Raw genomic sequence first — 27,300 nt, forward strand, 5'->3', positions numbered from 1 at the left:
TATACACACCTATGTATGTATTGTGTATATGTATTTATTTATTCATTTATTTATATATCATATCTATTGCATACGCATCGTTTTTTTTTCTTCTCTTGTACGCATACATATTTTTATAGGTATAGGGTACAATACGTGTATATACAATGTACATAAGATTTTCATATAAACATCGTTACAACTAGAGGACTAAAAAAAAAAAAAATTCATTTAATTTTTGAATAATTATATTCTTTCCTTTGATATATATATATATAAGTATATATATATATACTTTTATACCTATTTTATTCATTCGTTTGTTTGTTTGTTTGTTTGTTGAAACCCTGAGTCTACGATAAATTCTACGACCACGGCGAACGGAGTGTTAAATTATACGCTTTTGTGCGAGTATAAATTTTTGTAACTAAAAAATGTGTAGGAAAGATAAAAACAAAAAAAAAAAAAAAATAACAATAATAAAAAAATAAAAAACACGCGCGTAAATTTGAGTTTTCTGTTCTTCCCGCAAAGGAAAACCGTCAGAAATTCGTTCGCGATTCGTTCTCTACGTCTCTGGGAAAAAAAAAAAAATTAAAAATAAAACCGAGAATTTCCCATATACTACTACGATTACTATTACTATTATTATTATTATTATCAGTATTAGTATTATTATCACAATTATCATCGGGACGATGCGCACACGTTGGAAACGAACGATGGAATATTGAAGAATTTGAAAGTACTTTTGAAAGAACAACAGAAGGTACCAAAAACTTGAACAAACCATTAAAACGTGAATATAACGAAGAGAAAAGAAACCGATAATTTGAAAACTAATTAATCACTCGACTGTTTCTCTTTCTTTTCTATCTTTCTCGCTTTTCTGCTTCCTTTTTTGTCGCGTTCACCGTGGTATTCAACAGCCAAGTTACTTTTCTTTGTCTTAGCATTTTTTTTCTTTCTCTGCGAATATTTTTCGTTTTTCTCATTTTCGTCATATTAATTTTATTACACCGTATTTAATTTTTATGCATATATATTATACGGTACGCGCTAAGCACTGCCGCATATTTCATGTACACGCACACACACGCACGCACACACGCGCGCGTATGCGGGCAATATTCGAGAAAGATTGGGGGGGAAAAAACTTCTTTTTTAAAAGAGTAGCGAGTCGTCGTCGGTTGGAGGAAGAAACAAAAAAAAATAATTAGACAACAGAATAGGAACGGAAAGACAAACGGAAAAAAAATTATAATTTGCTACCTATGTTAAAGATACAACCTCTAGTCGAGAAGAACTCGCGTTTTTACAATAATAAAGGACAAAAAACGAAAGAGACGGAAAAATTGTGATTAAAAAAAAAAAAAAAAAAAAAAAACGAAATTTGATAATTGAATTAAAGAAAATCTGTTTTTGATCGTTCGTTGTTTGATTTCCTCTTTCTTCGTTTACGCGATTAAAAATTAAAACCTCCTCGTCTTCGTCACCGGAATATCACTTTCCGATGCATGTAAAATATAACAGCCATTCTAACTTTGATCGGTACGAATAAATCGATCATTCGCTTTCAAAAAAAAAAAAAAAATAAAAAAAATAATGAAACCAACTTTTCACGTTTCTCATATTTCTTCGATCTCCTTTCTTTTTTTTTTTTTCTCACGCCACATACTTAATATCGTACAAGTATTCTGTTACGTATTTTAAAAATTATCATGCTGCTGTTTCGTTGGCAGCGCGGGACAATTTTTTTTTTTTTTTGATAAACAAAAAACTAAAACAAAACTACCATTCTTCGAGCAACGGTAATAACGACTATCGGGTAATTCAATATAATTAATAATATTGTTAATTATATAGTAATAATAATAACAATAACAATAATAAAGATCCCTGAATATATTCCCTGCGCATTTTACGGCTACTACCATTTTCTCTTTACAATGTAAATGTATAATTACAGTGTGTGTGTGTGTGTGTATATATATATATATATACATCCATACACGCACAGACGAGTTATATGCAAACGAGATGACTTGATTTCAAGTTATTGTGTCGTTTACTTTTTTTTCTGCTCGCCTTCTTGCATACATTAAATTTTGGTAATTTCTCTTTTCAATTTGTTAAAATTTAAATCGTATCTTCCATGTCTTACATGAGAAATAAATATTCACACTATGGCTACACGCTATATATGCGTATTATCACTGGTATTTTTTTTTTTTTTTTTTCATCTCTTTTCGTTATCCATGTAAATACGAAGAAGATGCAATCTGAACGTGAATTAGAATTCGATCTTTGACAGCTAAGTTATCATACAAAATATAATAATAATAATAATAATAACAACAACAACAACAACAACAACGACAACGACAATAACAATAATCATTATACAAAATTCATATAGTCGTCATTATTAGTATTCTTACTCCACGTGAATTAGTAGCCAATTATTTTCATTCGATTATTTATTCACTTGTTATTAATAGGTAAATTAAAATTGTTACTACGCACGTCGTACGTCTTGAATTGGAAAAAAAAAACCAAAAAAAACACGAACCTAGCTTTGCCACATGAAATTAATTCTATTTATTTATACGGAACTATATTGCTGTATCTATGTTATTATGTATGGAAATTTCCATTTCTCTATATTCCTAGTCCTCCTCATCATCATCATCATCATCCACAGCCATTCTGAAATCTTTGATGACTCGATTTCTTTAATTATTCAACGATAACGAAATTTTATAACATAGCAAATAAGAAAAATACAATTCGTTTGTTTCTTTCTTTTCTGTACAACGCGTTCTTATCATCATTATTATTATCATTATTATTATTATTGGTACTGTTATTATTGTTGACGTTGTTGTTGGTTTACTTGTTACACCTAATTTCTATCATAAAATAACTCCTATCCGGGAGTTTCGTATCGTCTGATTATTATCACTGTTTTTTTTTTTTCTTGTCGTTCATTCGTCTTTAATTTTCAATTCAATCATTATTCACTTGATCTCACATTTTCATTTCATCATTTTGATGAAAAGAAAAACAGCACCAGCAACGTTCTTATTTTCGCGAATTCATTAAGACAGCTGAATTTTGCTTTTGCTTCTTCGTCCATCTATCCTCCTATAATATTACGTACATCCCTCTACGTATGTCCATTTTCAGAAAACAGAAATTATCACACAGCAAATTCGAGATATTTTTAATTTTTTAATTTTTTTAATCCTTGTCTCCTCTCTCTTTTTCACTTTTTAATCGTTCAAAAATTACCTATACTCACAGTTTGACGATTTTATGCACTCCTCAGAGTCCCAATTTTCGTCAAAGTTTCTTTAAACTCCAATACACTAGATAACTCTGTACATGGTTTCTTTAGTTTATTACATTTATCGCTTTCTTTCGCTACGTTAACACCGGATTACTTTCTTTTTTTTTTTTCTTTAATGTGTTTTTATTAAATATTTTTTCACGTTTTTGGTTCTCTTATATCATTCTTTGAGGTAAGACTATATTTACTTTGCAAATAGCACTGGGATATAAAAGAATAATTCATTACGTAATTAAGAAAACGCAACGTTTCTTTTATCGAGAAAAAAAAAAAAAAAATAAACGAATAATAAAAGTTGAACGAAAAATGACAGTTTCAATTTTTTGTTACCTTTTTTATACTTCTTACTCTCACTCTCTCTCCATGTTTCTCTTCTCAAAAGCTTCTTACTACGGTAATCATAGAGAAGTATTAATATACAGAGATAGAAATAATGAGAAAAAGAGAGAGAAAGAGTTTGCGCGCGCGAGCGTGTGTGTGTGTGTGTGTGTGTGTGTGTGTGTGTGTGTGTGTGTGTGTGTGTGTGTGTGTGTGTGTGTGTGTGTGTGTGTGTGTGTGTGTGTGTGTGTGTGTGTGTGTGTGTGTGTGTGAAGACAACGAATTGCGAAAGTAAAATCTAAATACTTTGAATTCAAAGGGTAACGATGTAACAAATAAATAAATAATAGGGAGCCGAAGCCGATTGTGATGTGAAATTACAAAGTAGCTAATCCTTACGATAATAACAATAATGTACATAAAACAATATATTAGTAGTAATGGTAATAATAGTAATAGTAATATTAATAATAGTAATGATAACAACAGGTATTTGTGTAGTGTGGACAAAAAGTGGAGAGAAATGTCGTTGCGAGAAAAAAAAAAATAAAAAAATAACGATTGGAAAAAATAAGAAACAAACAATTTTCCTTCCTTCGTCTCCTCTCTTTCATCGATAACAAGCAGCCTCCAACATTTCGACGAACAATTTGTTCATCGGTACTTTGCCAGTCCTATAAACACTGGTCCAAAATTTTCTAACAATACCGTCGGCTTGCCTGAGACTCGGCAGGACTAGGAACATACTTTGCGTTGATCGTATACCCTGACCTGGTCGAACTGCCGCAACGCAGTCGGAAAGGGAATTCAGTATCACATCTCGAAAACGAACCAAAGACTGAGGCTCGTCCAATCTTGCGTCGCTGTTCACAAGCACCAGTGCTTTTAGTACGTAAAATTCTTCCCTCGACAAGCTCAGTCGCTGTAGTCGTTCCACTATCTGTATACACTGCGATAGTTTTGAAAGGGATGAGAAACAAATTAGACGTTGATAATTTTATTTGCGTTTTTTTTCTGGTCTTGTCAGGATTGAATTGAAATTTTTCGAGAGAAGCGTTGTTTCGTTTGGCGCTTTATTCCAAAGGTGTGATAAAATTGTGAGACGTTACACTGAGGTGTAAAAAAAAAAAAAAAAACTTTTTTTTTAAGCAGCGTATGAAAAATCGATTTCTAACTTGTTCTACTCACATGTGAGTAAAGTTCGACGCAGTGACATTCCCGGGCAATTTTTTCATCTAGGGTAAAATCCTGGGCAAATCTAAGCTTGCCACTGTTCGGTACGCTTCTCCATGCCAAACTGAAGGTGAGAATTTCTGCCCAAGTACTCTGAAGCAGACGCATTTGATCGTTCAAAGCCAGCCCGCTAAAGCCGGGTATCTGCTTGGCCCATCCTGAAGAGGAACAAATACGTCGAATCACGTGTCAAGTCGTTGCCGCTATTTTATTCATTCAGCTTTGTTTCACTACATTTTTTCTCACCTATAATACCGACTAACTCTCTGTCGTAAAGATCGGAAAGTTGTCCGAGCACTCGCTGATCCGTGTCCAAAGTAAGCGAAGGACTTGATGCCTGAAGCATGTCCGGTTCGCAGGATATCAGAGCCTCGACCATTTTGTTATCTGCAACAAGAGTGGAGGAAATTTGGTTTTTGCAAAACCGGCAAAAACCTCACCAGGATTTCGGTTTCTTTACATATTTTACATTCTTCGCTCAAGCCGTTTTTCTACCGTTTCTTCCTTTCTTTTCTGCGCTATTACTTCTTACATTTTTTTTTTTATATTCTCGATATAAAGATATAGGTCGAATATTACTCACTCGTTTCGCCGGACGCAACCGTCGTCGGTCCAACGTTAGCTTGAAATATTTTGACAATCGTTGCGATGAATACATTTAATGATAAAAATTATCGGATATTATTGTTGTATCTTTGTAAAGAGAGGAATAAAAAACAGACAAATCGAGTTCAATATGCCACGTGAAAAAAAAAATAAACCAACTACAGGATGAGGAGGGAAAACGTGTCTTCTTTTCTCGAGGCTTCGGAATCTCTGCAGAGTTGTTGAAAAAAATGAAGAAAATTGATCAGTTTTAAAAATCACCTTCGAGTTTGATGCTCGCCATCATGGCGTAAGGCTCGGTGGATCTCCGGTACTTTTGCCGACCACCCCGAACTCGGTCGAGCCTGACACCTTCCTTGAGCATTCCTTGCCTCAGACATTTTTGAAACCTGCAAGCCTGGCAGGCTTTTCGTCTTCTCTTGTTTATCTCGCATTCGCCGTTCGCCGGACAAGTGTACTCGATATTGCCTAAAAGATAGAGAAAAGAGTATAAAAATTTGACAAGATTGTACGAAGAAGAACTTGTAAGATTTGAAATTGGAACTGTTGTTAACCCTTTAGTTGCCATTGTAGCACATCGTCTACATGAACGAAGAAGTTATTTATTTAAAATATCTTCTTCAATTTCCATCTCTAAAAGTTCTGAAATAATTTAACAAACAGTATCGCACTCTAAAGAAAGTTTTGAATAATTTCATTCAAGAAAAACTCTTTATTCGGGTACGAAAATTGAAAAACTCGATTTTTGAAAACGTGTAATTTTTCTTAGAAAAAATTTGAAGCGGTGAGTGAACAGTGATTTTTTCAATGGCTCGGCTATTAAAGGTTTAAATGAACTAAGAATTCGGTTGCAGGGATTTCAGTGGTACCTTGTAGCCTACCTTGTATCGTTCGTTTAAAGAACGCTTTGCAAGCCTCGCAGGATGCGACGCCGTAGTGAAAACCGCTGGCGACGTCTCCGCAAACCAGACACAATCTCCTAGGCAGCATGTCTTCCTCTTTGATACCGCCCTGATGAGATAAGAAAAAAAAAAAAAAAAAAAATTAAACATTTCAATAAAACTAGATCTAAAATTGCCAAACAAAATTTCTCTACTGTTTGGTTCGATTTTTTGACCCATAATTTTACCTCTGCCATTCCCATTGGTTGCGTTGTCGACGAACAGTGATGCCTTTCAGGACTTCCGGGACTTCCTCCTCCACCCCCGTAATCAGGAATGTCCACCTGACCGCATACCACCTTTTCGAGAAAAAAAAATTCATTCATTTTTGTTGCATGTATCTAATATCGATTGACCAAAATTGAGGTATTATTGGGTGGATAGTCCCAACCAAAAGTGAGTCTCGTTGAAAATATCGAACAATTCGCGATGAAAAAAAATAGGCGACGTAAATTGATATACCCACATCTTGGTGGTGGAGGGTCGTGGTGGGCGAACAAACTTGGTGGTAATTCTGCGACGGCGTTGTAGGATTTTCAACCTCCTGTTTTATACTGGGTATCGTCGTCGTCCTGTTATTACCGACTATTCCTGCAGTGCCACCGTCGCCACCCGACATCATAGAAACCTGAAACAAAATCGCACGAGCTTTAGTACGTAAGATCGAAAAAAGCATCACAAGAACTCGAAAATTAAACCAACCGTTCAGTGTATCGAAAATAATTCTTCAAATAGAAACGACAAGTTTCGATAAGTCATTTTTTTTTTTTTACACAAATCTGACCTTATTTTAAAAAATTTCTTTATTTGCAAATACAAGCAGACTGTACGTTTTGTACGGATAACGATAGCAACTGAAAATCTCAAGGAACGAGAAACAATTGCATTCGCGATTCGCGCGCGGCTGCAGAGAATCGCAGAATTTTTCTCTCGAAGTGAGAAGATGCTTGTAGGCACATACATAATGTATTTTTAGGAAACGGCAAAGGCGCCGTCTTTCGCTCTTATATATATATATACGCATACAACGTCGAACTTTTCTTTGCTGAACCGTACACGTTTCATCCTTTTTGTTCAAACAATTTTAGACTTCGAATTCTACGAAATACCTTTCCCCGTTGCCGAAAGCAGAAGTTGCGTGTATGTATGCACCAAGTGCAACGAACACACGTGTTTCGGTTTAAATATATATTGTAACCATGCGTAGAGTGAGCAGAAAAAAGGTTGAAGTTGAACAGTCAAGTTTTGAGATTTTTTTGTCCTTTAATTAATTTTTACTCAAACGAAGTAAAGTTTTTCTTCGTTATATTACTTTTTGATCTGTTAATTAAAACCCTCCGTCAGTTATTCTCACTCTAATTTCACTAATCCTAAACTATGATTTTTTAACAATTGCGCGTGGTGTAAGTCGCCGTTAAAATGGAAGCTTGTAAGTGCAGCAAAAATGGCCGCCGCTGAGTGCACGCTTGGAATTTTATTTCGGCTGCGATATCAGTTCCAGGACTGGATAGTTACCAGGAGCTGTTTCATGTCGTATAAAAAGACGGCAAGAATAACTGAATCACAATATTGCTTTCAACAAAGCTCCGAAAATCGGGAATTTATCATCGAGAGTTCACGGTCGAGATGAATACCTAAAACAATCTAATCGTACCTTGCGTGGTTGCTGTCAGTAAACGAGTCTGGTATAATACATTATAAATAGATACATACTCGAGTATGTCAATTGTCGAAAATACTTATTTCCCAAAATTATTTTTAACGACAATATATCGAACGGAAAGACATTACACAATCTCTCTTTCTCTCAAATGATAACGGTATTAGAAAGATATTAAAAAGAGACAAGTGAAAATGAGAGTGAGGGTGAAAACGTAGGACGAGGAAAATACGAGGTTCCAAACAATACCGAATTTTCAAATCGCGATAATTTATCTTTTCAAAAATCTTAAAATGTAAAGTCTAAATTTTAGCATCTTACAAAAAATTCAATACTCCGCGTTTTTTAAAACTCCGTTCCGTGCCCTCCCTAAATTTTTACGCCTCGTCGAAAAATCAGTCTTAAAAGAAAACGAAAAAAAAAATCCGCGTCTTACAAACGTACATGAAACTTGTAATACACAACGATCGAGGAGGAAAAAAGGAAAAAAAAATCGCGAAAATTTTCGAAGTTTCGCCAACTCTCGAGAGGTTAACCAGACACACGGTACGTACGCATATGTAGACGTCATACGTGGATCTCAACTATGCGTCAGCGACGCGTCGCGACGAAAACGAAGTAGGGCGACGAAGATAGGGGAGGAGTGCAGAGGGAGGGAAGTAAGGGAACGAAGGGCGCGCGGAGGGGGGATAAACGAGTGGAAAAGCCCGGCGTTGAATCGGACGGCCTTGAACTTGACTTTTCACGTCGCCGTCGTTGTCGCGGCCGGCGAACATCCGCCATCCGTGATCCGTGATCCGCCATCCGGGGGCGGAACGGAACGAGAGGGGACGCAAACGGCCGAAGGCCAACGGCGACGCTTCGCGGTGCCGAAAAACTTTCACGAAAATAAATACGGGTCGTTCCGCGGCTCGACTCGGGCCAGCCTCTCGAACCCTGACCTTCTTCTTCTTCTTCGATCTGATCCTTCGCCACGCGTTTTTTTTTCCGCATGCGGCTCTATTTCGTCTCCGAAACGCGGATGAAACAGTTTTTTCGCCCACCGTGAATTTTTTATTCAATCGAACAAAACAAAACAAAATGCCAACGCTTCTTTCACTTTCACTTTTCGACTGTTTAGATCTGTTACAGATTTTCCAACACCTGTACTGCACATTTTTTTTTTTTTTTTTCGAAAATTGTTTTTGAGCATGCTCGAAAAAAACTATAACTGCTCGTTTTTTTTTTCGAATATCGTACATCAAATAAAGTGGAAACTTGAGTAAAAACATTTTTTAAGCAAGTATAGAAAACTTGACAGAAATCTGATTATCCTGAAGTACATGTATTTTTTTTTTTTCTTCTACTCTTTTTTCCTTTATTCTTCTGTAAACGCCGAAAGCACATTATTCGTATAATTCAGTGAAATCAAAGTCGATCTTGTTCTCGAATGAATTACACGTCAACGAATCGCCTATGATTAGAATGTGAAAATAAAGTTCATTTGAAAAAGAAAAAACAAAAAATGCATTTTTTTTGCGTGAAATTCTACACGACACCGATATATCAAGTATCGCGATCTGGATAAATACAAAATACGTATCGAATTACCCCGCGTAGTTACCGTACGTAATACAAGCATACAAATCCGTAAGAGACGTGACAATCTAAACTTTGTATTCTACTCGAAGAACAAATGAATGTTATACAACAAAATAATTTCAAATTAACGCGAGACAAAGAAATAAAAAAAAAAAAAAAACAGAAAAATGTATTCTGAAATTACATTCTTTTTCTGTGCAAATCTTCGTGCTAGATTTTTGAATCGATATTAAATTTATTAAAAAGTATCAATTTAAGTATAATTCGGCACCATTGATTTTATTACAATCGTCAAGAAAGGTTTTAATGGTTTTTTTTTTTTGTTTTTTCCTTTACATCGACGATCGGTTCGTTTGCATCTAATTTAATTTACTTCTCTTTGTTTTTTGTTTTTTTTTTCCTTTTTTTTTTCTTCCTCACCTTTCGCGTAAAGAAAGATACTTGGCGTAACGAAGGAATGGCGGAACGAAAACTGCGGGATATTCGGAGTTATTTAAGGTGGCCCAAGGTTGCCCCCCAGCATGAGGAGAATGGATGTCCGGACTCGGCTCGGCTTGTTGCTACCGCATCAATTCACACAGAATGTAGGTATATATCCGTACATGTGTGCAAATACACGAACGTTGTAACATCTCGTGTATTAATACATTCCTGACAAACTGGATGTTGATATTACGGTCCGATCAATCGTTAATTATGCATAGATATCGGAGATAAGCATGACGAATTAACAGACAATTAGTTAGTTAAGTAGATATATGGATAGATAGATAGATAGACAAGTATAGATGAGAATAGTCTAGTTCTAGGTGCTTCTAAAATCAACTTCTAAATTAATTGTTAAGACGAAAAGAACAAACACGGCGTGTGTGTGTTTTTCTTTTCTTTTTTATTGTGAGCGAAAAAATGAAAAACGACGAGATGCGCGAAGCGACGTGTGAAAATTTATTCCGATAAATAAAAAGCACACATCTTGTATAACGTACATTATTATACAGGTATAATACATAATATATGTCATCACGTGTTATGTTATAAATTTTCAAACCTCGAGATTGGAATCTTATATTTTTCGATTATTCATTTTATGTAATGCGTTTCTTTTTTCTCTCACTTTAATTTCTCATATTTTTCGCCCTTCTGCACTCTTGCAGTGTATTGACAAGGTTTAGAATTCGCTTTTCCTATCTTTCTTTTATCTACGTATACAGTTTATATTATACTTTTTGGCGACACACGCGGCGAGAAAGCGAAGCGAAAGAATTTCGGAATATATATATATATATATATATATACACATGTATACATACTGGACTAAGAATCTAAAACGAACAAGAGGAGTACAGAAATAAACGAGAACGGATAAATAAATAATGTACATTTTAAGAAGGGGTCTCGTTTTAACTCGATTCCAGACAAATTCAAATACTCGAATCTTGAACAAACTTTGTCTTTTTCTATCAGTGAATTTGTAATTTGATTCGTCGACTGAAGATATAATTTTCAACAAACTTTAATAATGTGAAAACAACTGCTGTGAGTGGCTGTTTAAATAATTGGCAATTTCTTTTTTTTTCCCACTTATTCTCTGATATCTTGCTGGGTATTCTTTCTCCAAAAATTATCATTCGATTTCATAATCGAACGATTAAAAACGTTCGATTCGACTGATTGGGGGGAGGAGGGGAAGAAACGAAAAACTAACTCAATTCGATAAATTAAAATTAAATTCAAACAGCTGCTTGTATACGTAGTATAAAAAACATTGAACCGCAAATGCGCTGTGATTCGATCGAATTCATCGAATTTGAATAAATCCCAAGATTTTAATCCGAAGAATGTGTATTTTGAAGCAAAAACAAACTGCATAAAGCATACAACATATACAAGAGGGTTGTTAAAATAAAAATTGATGAAGGGAATTACGCGATATTGTTTGTGTTATTTTATTTTTTCTCTCTTATTCGTTTGCTCTTTTTCTTCCACTCGCAAAATCCTCGGTCAGAACCAAGCGCGATAAAATAATGATTCGCAACGTGAGATACGCTGCGGAGACGTTATCTATACAATGTATAATACATACGTACGTAACATTGCCGCTTGGTGGGAAAATAACGTGCGAAATAAAATCTTGTCTCAAACCTAACTTGAGCTGACCTTACCCAATCCGATACATGTAACGCATGATCGTGTCGGTAATAAACCGAAAATATCGTTACATACGAGTACATAACGCGATTATATCGGCGTTGTTGTTGTTATTATTATCGCTGCATTATCTGTAACATCGTCGTATCATACCTACAATAATTTATATTGTCATACGTTCTTCACGTTTCACGTACACGCATTTACGTGAAAATACACTTTTATTACCTGCGTATGTATGGATATGCGTGTAAAAAAATCCGTCCGCAAACCGTCTCATTTAATATTTTTATCTGTTGCCAGGCGCGATAATAGTACGCGATATGTATATATATATGTGTGTATATATAGCAAATAATGACAATCATTTGCCGAAGTTTCAAGTGTATTATAAATTCCATGCGAAGAAAAATTATCGAAAAATCTTGGTTCAATAATTATAAAAATTTGTCATTAATTTTTCTCCCGGTACCATTCTCTTCTCTTTTCATCTATGTACGTACATCCCCTTCCAAAAGCGACGCTACGTTCCCAACAATATCGACAAATCTTGCGCTGTACGACGTGTGTGTATAAAAGAAAAAAGAAAAAAATTGTGGAACCAGAGCAGAAAGAAATGAAAGAGAAAGAAGGAAATAACGACGACTAATTGAGAAAAGAAAACGAAAATTTGAATGTTGGAAAAAATAAAATAAAATAAATAAACAGTAAAATGAGCCAATAAATGAATGAACGAATGAATGAATCGTAAAACGAGTGCGAATAAAAAGAAATACGAATTCTTTCCTAGAACCGATGCGAATAAAATCGCGGCTGCTAAAGAATCGGCCGATCAGATTAGAGCGCAGCGCTTCGGATAATGTTCCGTCCTGCGCGTTGCGTTACGTCGCGTCGCAGCGCACCTAAATAGAAGAAATAAACTAATATATTTTCGGCGGTTGGTCTGCCCGTCGACCCTGACCAGCCCTACCTCCTCGCAAAACTCCGAGGCCCGGGGAATCGATTACGAACCTACCTCCTCCTCTGTCGCGTTGCGTTGCGTTACACACACGCCTCTCTCGTCATCCGCTTCTGCCTTCTACGAATTAATGCGTCTTCTCTACGATTCTACCCCTTTAATTGTATCTGCGTCTACTAGACGTGCGAATAGAAAGAAAAAAAAAAAAAAAAAAATCTGCGCTCTGTGCGTTGAATCCAGATATTCTTGTAAGTACCTGTGAGCTGCACGTGACCATCGAAAAGCACAGAAACCTGAAGAATTTTTACATAAACGAATAATATTCCGATTTTGTATCGGTTTTTCTTCTTCTTTTTTTTTTTTTGTGTTTTTGTTCGCACATTTTCATCCTCCGAGTATTCGACAATTATTTGCACATTTTTGTTCATCGTAAAACCGATCAAGACAAAAAAAGCTGAAAAGAATAACAGACGAAAATCTGACAAGATGAACGTTGAACATTGATTTTGTCCGTTGAACGTTTTCGCTTCAATTTCGATACTTCTTATCTCGCAAAACAGGCTCAATTTACATTTTGTCTTTTACGTAGGTGGTTTGTCCATTTTTTGTTTATTCATGTATTTGTTTATATGTTGTTTTTTTTTTTTTCGTTTTCATACCTTTCGTTTCGAGTTTCGCATTTTGACTCGCGGATCGATTCACACCGAGGTTAACACACGTATCTACAACTGGTGTATTAAGAATTACATTCGTTGCGAAACATAAATTCCTTCTCCTTCCTCCCAATTGTAATAACAAGAAAATACAACAACGGCGTAACGACGAATACATCGCGATTGCAATTTATGACTTATATATACACAATTAAAATACCAATATACGTTGTAACGCGAATGTAATACGAAGTTGGTGGTTTTGGCAAGGAATGCCGCACGTATTTTTACAGATTATACGTCGCTGCTGGCGGAATAATATAACACAGGATGTAACGCCGAGAGCTGTCGGATCACAGCGTTTCTTTTTCCCTTTCCCTCCCTCGATCTCCGTTTCTTTGCTCATTCGTCAGGCAATAACAGATTCCTCTTCTCTCCTCTCCTTATCCTCTTCGCCAAAACTTCCAACGCCCAACTTCAACTATCGAACGCCGCGGAGAAGAATGACTTATAAAATTATGGTAGTTACGAGTGCGGAGAGGAACAGAGAAAATGGCCGATTCAAGATTCTCTCTTTATTACTGGGTTCACAACGATTAACCGCTTCGAGTTAATTAGCTAATGCAATTAAATGAACCGCCGCATCTCGACCTTATATTGTTTCATCTTTATCGTTAAAATATTTTCATCACGTTATTCACTTTTCGACCATAAAATCCGTACAACTTTCACGCAAATTAAAAAATGCGTCATGTGTTTCTGTATTGTATTATTGCGATTTTTTTTTTTTTTGCAATATGTTCCTAGATTTCATTTCAGTGAAATCATAGCTATCAAGCGACTAAAAATAAGCCAGAAATAGATATAAAAACTAGGGTAACTCTCGTAACTTTTATTTTTGAACCCGCTGCCGCAATTACTCGAATTCGTGGTAACAAATACCGATGTGGGCGTTGTGTTTCTTTTTACTTTTTTCCTTCTTTTTTTTTTTTTTTTTATCTTCCCCTCTCCTTATCCCTTCCCCCTTACATTTATAAACGACGTACGGTCTCTGGACTCGCGTTAAATAAAAAAAAAGTGCAAAACGAAAAGGGAAGGGAGGAGGGGGTGAAAAAAAAAAATTAAAATAAAAAATTAGTCCTATAACTACGACGACGGTGTACTGCGAGCGTATTTATTATTTCGCCAATATTTTTCGGCAAACCACGATGAGAACACGACGAGAGGCTAGGAGAGGAGAGGAGAGGAGAAGAGAGGAGAGGAGAGGAGAGGAGAGGAAAGAGAGGAGAGACCGAGATAACGAGAGCCAGCCGTCGGGTTTCCCTCTCGCAACGCGGCTGGCCTTGAAGTGTCGTTGAGCGTTGTGGTAGGTCGTGGCGTCCCGCCACCGTCAACTCCCACCTCCGCCTCCCCCTCCACCTCCACCTCAACCTCCACATCCACCTCCGCCTCCGCGTTCGCCACCGCCGCCGCCGCCGGGATCTGATACAAATCGCGAGGTGCGGAGAGTCAGGGTTGCGGGGGGGTGAGCGGCGAGGGGGGGGGGGGGGGGGGGGGGGGGGGAGGAGGACTGTTTAGAGATAGCGCCTAGCGGCCATTACTCGCGAATTTTCGTCGTAAAGTATTACGATCGTACGTTGCACACCAACCCAGACGCACCGTATCGCAATTAGAGAGCTAATCTCCTCATGTTTGTTTTCCTCTCGCCCCTCCCCCCTCCTCCCCCCGCCCCGTTACCCGTTCAGCGGGTTAGTATTTTTTTTTTTTTTTTTTTGGATTTTTATTTGGTTTCGTTCCATCGTTGTTTTTTCCAGAGCTTGCAAATTTCACGCGATACTTACTCGCAATATCGAAGTTCGCGGAGTTATTTTTTATTTTCTCTTATTGTTGATACGCGTACGGTAAACTTGACGTGTGTTGTACGTGCAACAAATTGAAAACAAGACGTGAAAAAAAAAGAACGTTTTTGTCCCATCGCCATGTCGAAAAGTGAAAATGAAAAATTCGGTATTAAAAAGAATTTTGGGAAGTAAGGTTTGCCGCGTTATTCTTTTCGTAATGTTTTCTCGACAACGTTATGAAAAGAAAAGAGAAAACGGATAGTAGAACGAAAGAGAGTGAAAGAAAGAAATTTGAAAAAAGGATGAATGGATGATCAGGGCGAGGAGTAAGACGAGTTAAAAAAATTATTTTTGTTTTTTAAATTCATTCAACTACGCTGATTTTATTACAATATTGTTTAGTGTTTTCGTCGTAGTGCAGATCTTTTCACGTTATAAAACATCCCGTGTATACGTGTACGTACGTAATTACACAGCTACCCATAGTTATAAATATAAATGTGAAATTCTCGCGCTCCATTACGGATAAGTTATCACAGTTATGAACAGTTAGAACTTTACACCAAACGATTTGTACATGCATGTTTGTTTTTGCATGCGTATATAATATACGTATATAAATATGTATAGATCGATGCCATCGTATATATATATGCCGAATAAATAATAACACACGTGTAATTAATTGATGTATCAATGCGAGTGTAATTAAATACGCAAATGTATACGGCCTTCCTCAGTTTCTTACAACTCAGTTCCTTGCTTCGTTACAAGCAATTTCTTTCCTCTGCAACTGCAACGTTTCGTTAAAACGTCATCTATTATTCGAGAGGAAAATCAATCGATAAATTAATTACTTCAATCTCAAGGATGCGCTTTATGCAACATTCGGTGAGGTTATGTCAGGTCAGGGTCAAGCCTCGAGAATTCCGCCAGGCGGCGCTAGTTTCGGTATAAAGATTTTGTTATCTTTTATTCGGAATTTCAATGGGAATTCAACGATCTAGTGACGACAACGTCGTGGATATTAGAATTTCATGTGTCTATCATCTACCGCCGGATGACGCAGGCGGCGACGCGACAATCTCCTTGTCTTCAAATTGACAATTTATACCAAATAATGCGATGGATAGAATTTTCTCCCATTTTCATATACAATGACGTACGATGAGGCGCGTCGGGAAAAAAACTTTACGCAACCAAATCTTGCGAAATAAATTAAAAACTCCGTTCCGTTCTTTCCTGTTGTTGTTACTTTTTTTCTCTTTACTCTTACTCCGTGTGTACGGAAAAAATTCGTAGCATCGTAATCTAAAATATAAGTTTGAGAAAAAAAAAAGTTGAAAAATTTATATCGTACACGTATTGCGTACCTACAGTACAAAAAAAAAAAAATGTATCCGTCTCTGGTGTTACAACAAGCGATTTACTGTTGCGACAGATGTGCTGCTCTTCTCTCCTTCTCTCTTTCTCTTTACATTTTTTCTCTCTCTAATCCACGGTATACGTAACACGGTGTCTACGTAGTCGCGTTTTGGACGAATCTCAAGGCTAAGCCGCCGCCAAAAATACCGATAACAAGAGAGAGAAAGAGAGAGATGCGCAAAAAAAAGTAGACGCGAAAAAAAAAAATTGGTAAAAAAAAATCACCGCGCGTCACCTCTCATTTTATTTTTCGCGCATATCGCCGTTTGTACACCAAGGCTCATGTTCCTGATTTATGTACGTACAATTGAAGGAAGTTTCGTGGATGCACGCATACGCGCTCAGTCGGTATTATCGCAGCGCGGATCGCGCGGACGCATGCGCGTAAAGCGCTGTAGGTGTGTAGTGTATACATACCTGCGGGCCGAAAAATCTACGAGCCTAACCTCGGCCAAAAATCGCACGACATGGTACAAAGTGAGTGCAAAGTGTGCAATCTCGCTCTGGCAAGCCCCGCGTAACGCGACATTCGCGCGTATCCTAGGTCAGGAGACGAGAAGTGACGAGACCGAGACCGAGACCCAAGGCGAGAGGAGAACCAAAGCTTCGCCATTAAGCGCGATGAAGAAACCGCGAAAGGAAAAGAGATTATACACCGGAGAGGAAAACAAACGGGTGTAAAGAGGAGAGGAGAAAAAAAAATCAAAAAATAAATGAAGGTGGGGAGGAAAAGAAAGAAAGAAAGAAAAAAACAACAAAAAACAAACACGAGCAGAGCAAAGGAACACAACGTTCGTGCAAACAATGACCATGAAAACGGAAAAACAACGTTTTTTATTTATTTATTTATTTATTTATTTATTATCATTTTTCTCTTTCTCTCTCTCTCTCTCTTCTTGCAAACAATAGCTTCGAGAAGTGAAGAGATGCAGGACGTAGATCATCGGTATATGTGAACAGCTGATACGCAGCTTTACGAAATAATTACTATAACGATATCAAAAATATTTCCCGAGGTCTGTTAGGCTTGGGTGCAGAAAACATAAAAAAAAAAAAAAAGAAAAAGAGGAAGGAAAAAAAATTCCCAAGAACCTTTCTATACGTTTCATTGCAGTTGCTGAATTTGTTTCCAGTAAGTAAATTTATAATTATTCGCTGAATGAAGACGCGACAAAGTTTAACCTTGTCAAAAATCAAGAATAATGTTTAATACACGCGTAGAAAAAAGTAAGACTGGGGGAAAAAAAAAATGGAAAAGAAAATAAGACATACAGTAAGAGTCTGTGCAGGATTTTTGGGTATAAACCCCATATGCTGTGCCACCAATTTTCGTTTTCATTTATTTCATACCATTTATATTATTATATTACTTCGCTCCGTTCCGTTGATTTTGATTAATGAAAACGAAATGAGAATAGAATTATAATGAGGAGGTAAGAGAACTCGGGTGAAAAAAAAATAAGAGAAAAAAGCAGTTTCTCCCGGTTCTAGGTACGGAGAGAAGGAACGAATCGATGAACCTTGAGAGGAGTGAAAAAAAAAAAGAAAAAAATGATAAAGAGAGCGAAAGATGAAAAGGAAACAAGAATGGCCAGACACTAGCCTAGCCTAACCAAACTTAAACTTGACTGTATGTAATATAGGTATGTAACGATGTGTGTATAAATACATACCGAGGCTTAAACATTGCAGAGACGAGTTTAAAATTAAAAATAAATACTAGGATAAATGCAAACTAGCAAAGTACCGAGAGAGAAATATCAACAGAGAAAAATGAAAAGAAACAGATATAGAAAAACGAGGTACGCGCAGAAAAATTTTTAGCTACATGCGTCACGTGCGCATACCGTAGGTATAATAATAATAATAATAATAATAATAATAATAATAATAATAATAATGTATAACAATCGCTGCACAAGATGTGGCTCATACTATTTCGGCGATACATATTTTTCTTCCCAATTTATTTTTCGAATAAGGGCGGGGATTTTCCCCCGTCCTCGAGACGGCAGGTATAATAATGATAATAGAAATAATCTTAGAAATGATAACAGCTAAATTAACGATAACATGAATAATAAGAAGAGTAACGGTAACGCCGATAACGTCGAGGTCGATAATATCGACGGTTAATAACAAACACGAATAATGGCAATGAAACTACTGGATAAATTTCGGACAAAAATAACCGCTCTCACGGCCAACCGAAAAATGTCTGCGACCCTGCGAATATGCATCAACGTGTGATTATTATTCGCGCGAAAAAAATGGGTGGGGTGGAGAAGGGAGAGGAGAGGAGAGAGAATTTGGTTACACATTGTACAAGGTCAGGATCGTCGGCCCGGGTTGAGGTGTGTGACGTCACCGACGTCTCGTGGCCTTAAACTTGCCACCTCTCGACGCCACGGCCGCCGCACCCTCCACCCCCCACCACACCTCGTCCAACCATTTTGCTCGAGTGTTCCATAGCGTCCCGACGGCGTGCGTCGCGCGCTGCTGTCGCCTCGGGGCCACGCAGAATCGCAACTGTGAGAGATTCCGCGGAAATCGAACCCACCGCCGATGCGGTGTCGCTTTCAATTTGCTTCTTCCATTTCGTGCGATATATATCTTATTTTTTCTTTTCATTTTTTTTTTCAAAATTCTTCCCTTTTCCTGATCACGTTACTCAAGAAGAAACATTCATTGGCAAAACATATGGGTGATATTGACGATGCGGGCGTTTGACGAGGGACAGAAATCGGAATCGTAACAATAGAAATTGAAAGAATAGGAAAATATGAAATTCTTTATGACGCGGTAGTTTGATTAACGGTATTACAGGATACGCGAACACGAGAAGTTGAAAAGAATAATAGGAAGCCAAAATATAGAAGGAAAAGAGAATTTCTATACTTGTATTATGTACAATTGTTATTCCGATGATTTTGTGTTTCATCTAATTTTAAATTCTTACTCGTAACTTTCCATACTTTGACTATTCTTCACAAAAATTTTCTGGTATGTTCTAAAAGTTGGCAAATTAAATTTCCATGTTTCTGAAAATCCGATATTGTGTACAATTGCATAGTCATTCTAATTTCAGAGACTAAACAATATGGGAAAGTAACCGTTCGTTTCTGACAATACACTCCCTCTTCTGCATCGATGATCAAGAAGGAAAAAAATATCGCATAACATTTCCCGAGTCGACCAGTTTTTTTGAAAACACATACATATTTATAGAAATGCAAGAAATGATCTCCAAAACAATTGCAACTCTCAAGTTGTATGCTTTGTTAAATTTTGGATGAGGTTGAAGTTTATATACAGCAACGTTTGTTAACACGACGAAATATCACTTACATTTGTTTGTCAATTTAAAATTACTCTGATCACGGTAGTAGTCGAGAGATCGTAAAATGTAAACGTCTTTTGCTTTAACCCAGTTCACCGAAGTTCCGGAAAATCGTCAAATTTTGCAAAACTTTTACGATCATTCCCCTCCAAAAAATATACATCGTTACCCTATAACCCTACAAACTTCAACCTCGTGATATTGCACGGAACGCACCGTGCATCGTATACCTATCTACTCGTAGATACACAATGAGAGAGCCAGTCCACTCTACTCCACTCCACTCGCACTCTTCCTCTCACTCTCGTTCTCACTTTCACTCTTTCTTTCAGTTTCGCTCTCTACGGTACATCGTCCTTCCTCTCACGTCTAGAACGGTGACGCAGAATCTTTTTGCACCATATTTTTTGCCGCATTTATTTTTCGCGACTGGAACCTGCGCCCTGAAGCCGCGTCTCAACTTCGCTTCATTCCCAGCGTTCGACGTTTACCGCGAGTGTATGATCATTGTATCGTTGACGCTATTTATTACTTTCCTTTCAAAGTTTTTCCTTCTTCTTTGGTTTTTTTTTTTTTTTTTCCCTCACTTCTTCCCTATTGATGGTTTTTTTCCCTATTGACGGTTATTCTGTACTGTTCTGTTCGGTTCTTTTCCTTTCTTTTTCTTACACCGACATCACTGCGAATAGTTTCGTGGAAAACGATAAAAAGAGGAAGAAGAGAAAGAGAGAAAGGGAGACAAGAGAAAAAAATAAATCGAAACCGCGCAAGCTCAAAAGCTCCCTTCTTTGTCACCCTCCCGACTAACACGATAATAATCATTATCATATATAGGACATTTATCAATTTTTGTTCGGATTTTTTTTTTTTTGGATATATACCAGTACTACAGACACGACCACCACTTTGATTGCGCTGAGGAAATTCCTGCAGTGTATAATTGATACAGGCATATAAAAGACTGAAAATCGATATTCTGAACCTAGAATATAATTAAAGTCTTATGGGATTAACGATAAGAACGTCGAATTCGCGTCGCAGTTTAAATCATTTTCTTAATCTAATTTCCTTGATCGATCCCCATCGATCAATTTTCGCACGATATTATATGGCGAATTGCATGCGAACCCGACCAGCGTCTGACTCTCACCGTTTCTTCACGTTATTTTGGTGTCGATAAAAAGATTTCTCGAGTACGAATAATCTCTGACTTCATTTCACACGGGTTTTCCTAATTATCAGATTTTTCGTCGAAATTTTCAAATATAGTTAGAGGGTTCAAAAATGTTTTCAAAAAACGATAGGAAACATGGTGGAATTGACATTTCAAGTTTTATTTTCTGAATTTCTTGCTGAAAATGACTAATGAGAAAAAAAATGCTCATCGTTCAAGAAAAATTCAGAAAATTTCCGTGTTTTTGTTTTTTTTTTTTTTTCAAGGCATCGTTTGAACCGTTTAATTAGATTGAATAATTTCCAAGCAAAATTCAATAATTAGGAAAACCCAGAGCTCTTTCATACTCGAGAAATCTCTTTGTCGACACCTAAATAATAAAAAAAAAAAAAAATCATCAAAAACGGAGGTCCGATTTGCGTACAGGGTTTGGTGGAATAGCCCATATATAAATAATATGCACACGTATGCGCATGCGCATATTAACGAGAAATGACTTGGCTTAATCGTCATACATAAATCACCTCGTGTTTCAGCTGTTCTCTTAACGCAATGCAACGCAACGCAACGCAACGTAACGTACAAGGACATGAGAATGTAAGTTCAGGGTTAGATCGCAACAAAACAACGTTGAAAGGCACACGGTAGTAGTTTCCTCGTCACCTTATCACTTTCTCTCCCCCCCTATTTCTCTCTCTTTCGCCCTTTCCTTCCTTGTCACTTTTAGCACTGCACATGAATCACACATACATACATATGCGCCACCTCCCATGCTCACATTACGCCCACATCCCTGTACAAGTAATTGCATTATACCTACATATTCTCACGCGATACGCGATACACAATAAATAATTGGCGAACATATAATAGCTCGGGTATCTAACTCAGGTATATAAATATTTTATACACACACCTATACGCAACATGTATAATATTGTTGCACGGCTATTATACGTATAACGACGGGGATTTCGTTGTGTAAGGCAATTTGTGGTGGGCAAAAATTTTATAACCCACTATTTTTTTTTTTTTTTTCACCTCCGTACCTAAACGTACAAATTACATATGTGTGTGTGTATGTACATATGTATATATATATATATATATATATATATACACATTATAATATCTGTCTTCCAGCAAGTTTTCTCATTCTCTGTACACAGCTGGCACAGGTATTTATACCACACCCATGTATATATGTACGCATATACATATATACATATACACATATATATATGCACCTAACAATTTATCTGTATATGAATACGCGCGTACAAAAAAATGAGGTATAAAAAAAAAAAAAAAAAAAAAAAATAACAGGTCGAAAATGCAAAAAATATATACACACATACAGCACATCGGTTATATACTGTAATACATGCCTGTATTTGTGTACGTATTATTACGTAGAAGCGTGTAAAATGAGAAAGATTATTATTAAACCTTTGTAACAAAATGAGCGTGTGTGTGTTTGAGGACGACGGAGATGAAAATAAAATTTCGAACAATAGAAAATTGGATGATTTGTGAGAGAAAATTATCAGGGGTTGTAGAAATTTTCGTGATAGAACAACGTAGAAAAGAAAATTGTAGATACAGGTATAAAGTAACGTGGGCAGATAGAAAAAGAGGTAAAATAATAGAAGAGAAAATATTATTATACATAGATTACTTCGCCTTGAATTTTTCATCCATGAAAAAGGTAACCGAGGTAAAAGAACGTTCTATGCACGTATAATATATTATAACGTATCCATGGCATTACAAATAATACAGCTGTTGCATTGGACTAGATTAGATTAGATTAAATGAAATTAAACACAAGTATTTTTTTTTTTTTCGGTGTGGGTAGCCGGGCAAGAATAAAACATAAATCGCGCGTGTGAAAAATTAAGTGAAAAAAGAATTAAGTAGTCGGAAATGAAAAGTATCGTGCAAATTGACAAAAACACGAGAAGCTCTGCGTGACCCTATTTTGCATTATTACAGTTTATGAAAAATGTTGATATACAACAACGGCGATGATAATAACCATGTGGCAAAATTCGGTTGAGTCTAGATTTATCGATGATGGTATAACAAACTGCATAACACGGTATCTGAATGTTGTATGTAAATCTACCCACCGGCAGCACTGTATTCACACTGTTACCATCACCGCGATGTTGCAGTGTCAATGTTAATGAAATAATTAAGCCTGACGTAACCGAGCCGCCGCTGCAAATGGTATATCGAAACGATCCGTGATCATCATCGTTGTCGCCATTCTCGCCTGCCTTGTATGCTTTGCGGAGCACGTTGTGCGGGGAAAAAAAAAAAAAAAAAGAGAAAAAGAACGACGAGAGAAGCCAAACTAAACGATACGAAAAGAGAGCGCCGCGAAGGAAGTAAAAGAAGCGACGATTGAGGAGGAAAAGATAAAAATAAATAAACAAACGAAGCAAGAGAAAGAAAAGATACGCGCGGCGGAATTGACGAATTGAATTGAAATTGTAAGGTCCGTAGGGTTTTAGAAAATGGTTAAGAGAAAACACAAACGGAACGGAAAGAAGATGGAAAAAAATAAATAAATAAATAAATAAGAAGGCATAGACGAGGCGAGAAGTTCGATTGACGATAATCGAACGGTAAAAATGAAACGGAGAAACAATTCCGATAATGAGATGAGGGATGGAGAGGAGGAAAGAAATGAATACCGAAAAAGAAGAGAGAGAGAGAAAAAAAAAGATGTAAAAACGTTACGCCTGCCGGCAGTGATAAAAAAATTTGAAAAAAAAAAAAACATTAAAAACGTGTCGTAACAACTCACGCCGTACTTTAATACCGTATGCACGCTTTTTGGAATCCGAAATTCCCTGACTATTCCAGGTGTTCCAGCCTTAAAATAGAATTTTTTTCAGTAACCTTCCAAGAAATATGCCGCTGATTAATGACAATTTTTTTGCATATTGATACTAATACCTTCAATATTACCTAGTAATTAATTTACTGTCCGACTACTAATTTACAAACAACAGCCAGCGATTTTCAGTAAGAAAAAAACGGAAGGAGGTTTCATATCAAGTAACGTACGCATAAGAACGAGTTTATTTCTTCAAGAAACTTAAAATTCCAGTCTTATTTTAGAAATTCCCTGACTTTTTCCTGAATTTTCCCTGCTGTAAGAAACTCCCCGAGTTTTCCAGGTTTTCCCTGTGCGTACGAACCCTGTACATATAGATGTATGTATAAACAGACGGATGAGTGTACAACTTGCGACTGCATAATTACATATTATTCGCATTTTATAGTGTCTTATTGTTATTCTTGTTCGTGAAATTCGGAATACCGAAATGCTATACATAAATACGTAGATCCATATGTGTTTATATATATATATATATATATATATGTTCACATACGTACATCCATACATGCCTACATCCGCGCGTTAATATATTCCGAAAGAAACTTAAATGTAAACAAAGAGATGTATTATACTAGTCGTGTATGCGTTTGTGCGCGTATGTTTGTACGGGTATAAGATGTAGCGACTCGAGTTAACAATTTTTTTTTTTAATAATCTGTTTCGTTTTTCGCCACTCCGGCCTTCCTCTTCTTATTCTAGCATGATCGCCAGTCGGCGTGCGACGCCAAACCGTTTAATTTAGCGCGATATCGTGCAGTGCATCATAAAAAATTCGAAATGATAATTTATTTTTTTTTTACCTCGTTTTTCCCCGCTGTACACTCGTCATCTGAATAAAAATTTATAGAGACGACAAGCAGTACAGTCGAAGAGGAAAAACAAGAAGTCGAAGAAGAGGAAAATGTACGCGTAACTTGGATAATTTGATTACGAAGTGAAATTTTCGATCAATCAAGGTGGATGGGGGGGGGGGGGGGGGGGGGGGCGACAAGAAAAATAGTCCGGAACAAAACGGAGAAAAAAAAAATTAAATAAATAAACAAACGGAAAAAATGAGAATAAATATGAAAAATAAATATACGCTTAGTTAGAGACAGTTTCGTGACATACCACATCGTACATCCACGCATCCATGGTGGTGTCGCAGGTGACTCCGGGGTACATTAAAACACGTATTTCAGGTAAATCCGTAGTCGAAGATCAGAAGACCGGTGTAGCGATCCGCCAGCAGAGTCAACACCCGAATCAAAACAGAAACTGTCGATATAAGTTGTTGCTCCGAAAGGAGAAAGACGAAAAAAAAAAAAAAAAACGAAGAAACTTGAGAAAAAGTAAGAACTCAACACTTGTTTATTTCGTCCATAGAAACTCGTTCACTTTCCTTGGTTCGCTTTATCGTCTCTCGTTCGCACCACGAGAATAAGCAGTTTAGCTAATTTGTTTTTATTATTATTGTATTTGTTCTGTTGTGTAAATTATCTATCTACGTCTACGGTATTATTAATTGCTTAAACTCGACCCCTCGACTGTCAACCGATCGGTGTCTCAGCACCGTTTGAAACCGGCAACGCGGCCGAGATCAACAAAAACAAAAACAGCAACGAAGAAACACTGACCGATTTGGCACACCCTGTATTATTGTTATAGTCGCCGTTGCGCTCGGTGATTGGTATTAACAATTTTTTAGAAGCGCGCATGACGGTCGGAAAAAGTGAGAAAGAGGAGTGAGGGTGGGAGGGAGGGAGAGAGGGAGGAAAGGAAGGAGATCGCAGAGGGAAAAACGGAAAGGTTTCTCAAAGGCGAGGGAGTGCAGGTACTGCGAAGTTGAAAGGGGGCAGTGAAAACGGCAGACGGGCGAAGATTCGGCCTCGCGCGGCGAGTCTGAACTCGACGGTACCGTATCTACTGAAAAACTGAACGTCGCCGGCGCGCCGCCCGAGAATTCGGCGTCTCTGTGTGACGCCCGTTTCGCTGCGTCTCGCTGCGTTTCGCTGCGTGTTTCGTTCCGTTCCGTTTCGTCGCGTTGCGTTACGTTGCGTGCGTTGCGCCGCGCGCCCGATCTCGACTAGACTTTACTACTGGAGCTTCGGCCGGCCGGCCGTTCCCTCTCCAATTGGAGACGCCGCCTGCCGCCAACGCCGCCGCGCCTCTCGCGCCTCTCGCTCCTTCCTTTTCCCCCAATTCCCGGCCTTCGCAGCGGCTCCTAATCATCCTCGTCGTCATCCTCGTCGTCGTGTGTGTGTTGTGTATCCGTCTCGATTTAATCAGGGCCGCGACGGAAATCGGAGTGTGTACAAAACTCGCAAAAATTGTCAAGTTGTTGGCAAAATTTTCTCGAAAAAAAAAATCATATGACTATATAAGCGATCAGCCTTAATATAGACTACGAATTTTGTGGAAAACATTTTTCTCCAAGATCGACGCTCGTCGAAAGAAAATAGAAAAACTGATTCTTGTCAGTTTTGACCTTGACAATCAAATTTGCGGGTATTTTCACTATCATATTCGCGATGATCAGCTAGTCAAAATCCACGGGTATACGAAATTTGAAGTTGATCGGAGGTATGGACCTTTTGGGAACTACACCTTTAGAATCTGTTTTCACAAAATCACCCCCACTTTTTTTAACATTAATTATTCCTACTGTCATGCCTCGCGTAATTAGTGTTTAAGATAATTAGCAGATATTAGTATAATTAAATTAAGCAGCTGTTACATCGAAGTAGAAATTGAAAAATTATTCAATTTTTCGTTTGTTATTATTACTAAACAGGGAAAAAATATTCGCAAACAAAGCAGAAATATCTTTACAATATTTTCCTAATTTCGATGAGGATTTCACGAATTTCCCTGAGATTTCCCCAAGCTTCCAAGAATTCCCTGATTTCCCAGTTCTGTTACCAGCCTGAGTTTTTATCGTCGCCGTCTTTCAAACGGACCGATATAATCGACAGGAGATTCCCCGCCAAATCGAACCCTGACCGTATCGGAATCTTGAAAGCCACGGTTTCTTTTCATTCGTTCCCACGTTTCGTTTTAGTAGTTACATAGATTTCCGATCTCTTTTCATTCTCGGTCTTTAGTTTACCTACGAAATTTTAAAAGCCGATAGAAACTGAAGGAATAAAATATCGGCTCGGTACATCTGCAAAAGCGGTTCTGCCGCACTCCTTACAC

The 27,300-nt window shown here is 37.2% G+C and overlaps 1 protein-coding gene and 1 long non-coding RNA gene across 9 annotated transcripts in view; one reads left to right on the forward strand and one right to left on the reverse strand.

Moving 5' to 3' along the window:
• The first annotated feature begins 3,656 nt into the window (after positions 1-3,656).
• LOC124186021 lies at positions 3,657-26,014 on the forward strand. The gene is made up of 3 exons (XR_006871537.1): positions 3,657-3,786; positions 21,847-21,853; positions 26,004-26,014. It is a non-coding gene; the product is annotated as an uncharacterized LOC124186021 (long non-coding RNA).
• Positions 3,901-27,300, reverse strand: part of LOC124186006 (steroid hormone receptor ERR1) — a 35,765-nt gene continuing 12,365 nt past the window's right edge. The window contains exons 1-9 of one of the 8 annotated variants that reach the window (XM_046577315.1): positions 25,234-26,194; positions 6,896-7,057; positions 6,618-6,728; positions 6,358-6,499; positions 5,750-5,956; positions 5,466-5,504; positions 5,129-5,269; positions 4,838-5,040; positions 3,901-4,598 (exon numbers count right to left, since the gene is read on the reverse strand). In XM_046577315.1, the coding sequence (XP_046433271.1) occupies positions 4,260-4,598; positions 4,838-5,040; positions 5,129-5,269; positions 5,466-5,504; positions 5,750-5,956; positions 6,358-6,499; positions 6,618-6,728; positions 6,896-7,057; positions 25,234-25,287 (1,398 nt within the window). In that variant the 5' untranslated portion in view covers positions 25,288-26,194 and the 3' untranslated portion in view covers positions 3,901-4,259. Of the gene's footprint in view, positions 4,599-4,837; positions 5,041-5,128; positions 5,270-5,465; positions 5,505-5,749; positions 5,957-6,357; positions 6,500-6,617; positions 6,729-6,895; positions 7,058-13,435; positions 13,514-13,649; positions 13,851-25,233; positions 26,195-27,300 lie in introns of those variants that run through there. The other 7 variants (XM_046577312.1, XM_046577311.1, XM_046577316.1 and 4 more) reach the window with 7 other exon arrangements.

This window comes from Neodiprion fabricii, chromosome 7, assembly GCF_021155785.1.
Source record: "Neodiprion fabricii isolate iyNeoFabr1 chromosome 7, iyNeoFabr1.1, whole genome shotgun sequence".
Lineage (NCBI taxonomy): Eukaryota > Metazoa > Arthropoda > Insecta > Hymenoptera > Diprionidae > Neodiprion > Neodiprion fabricii.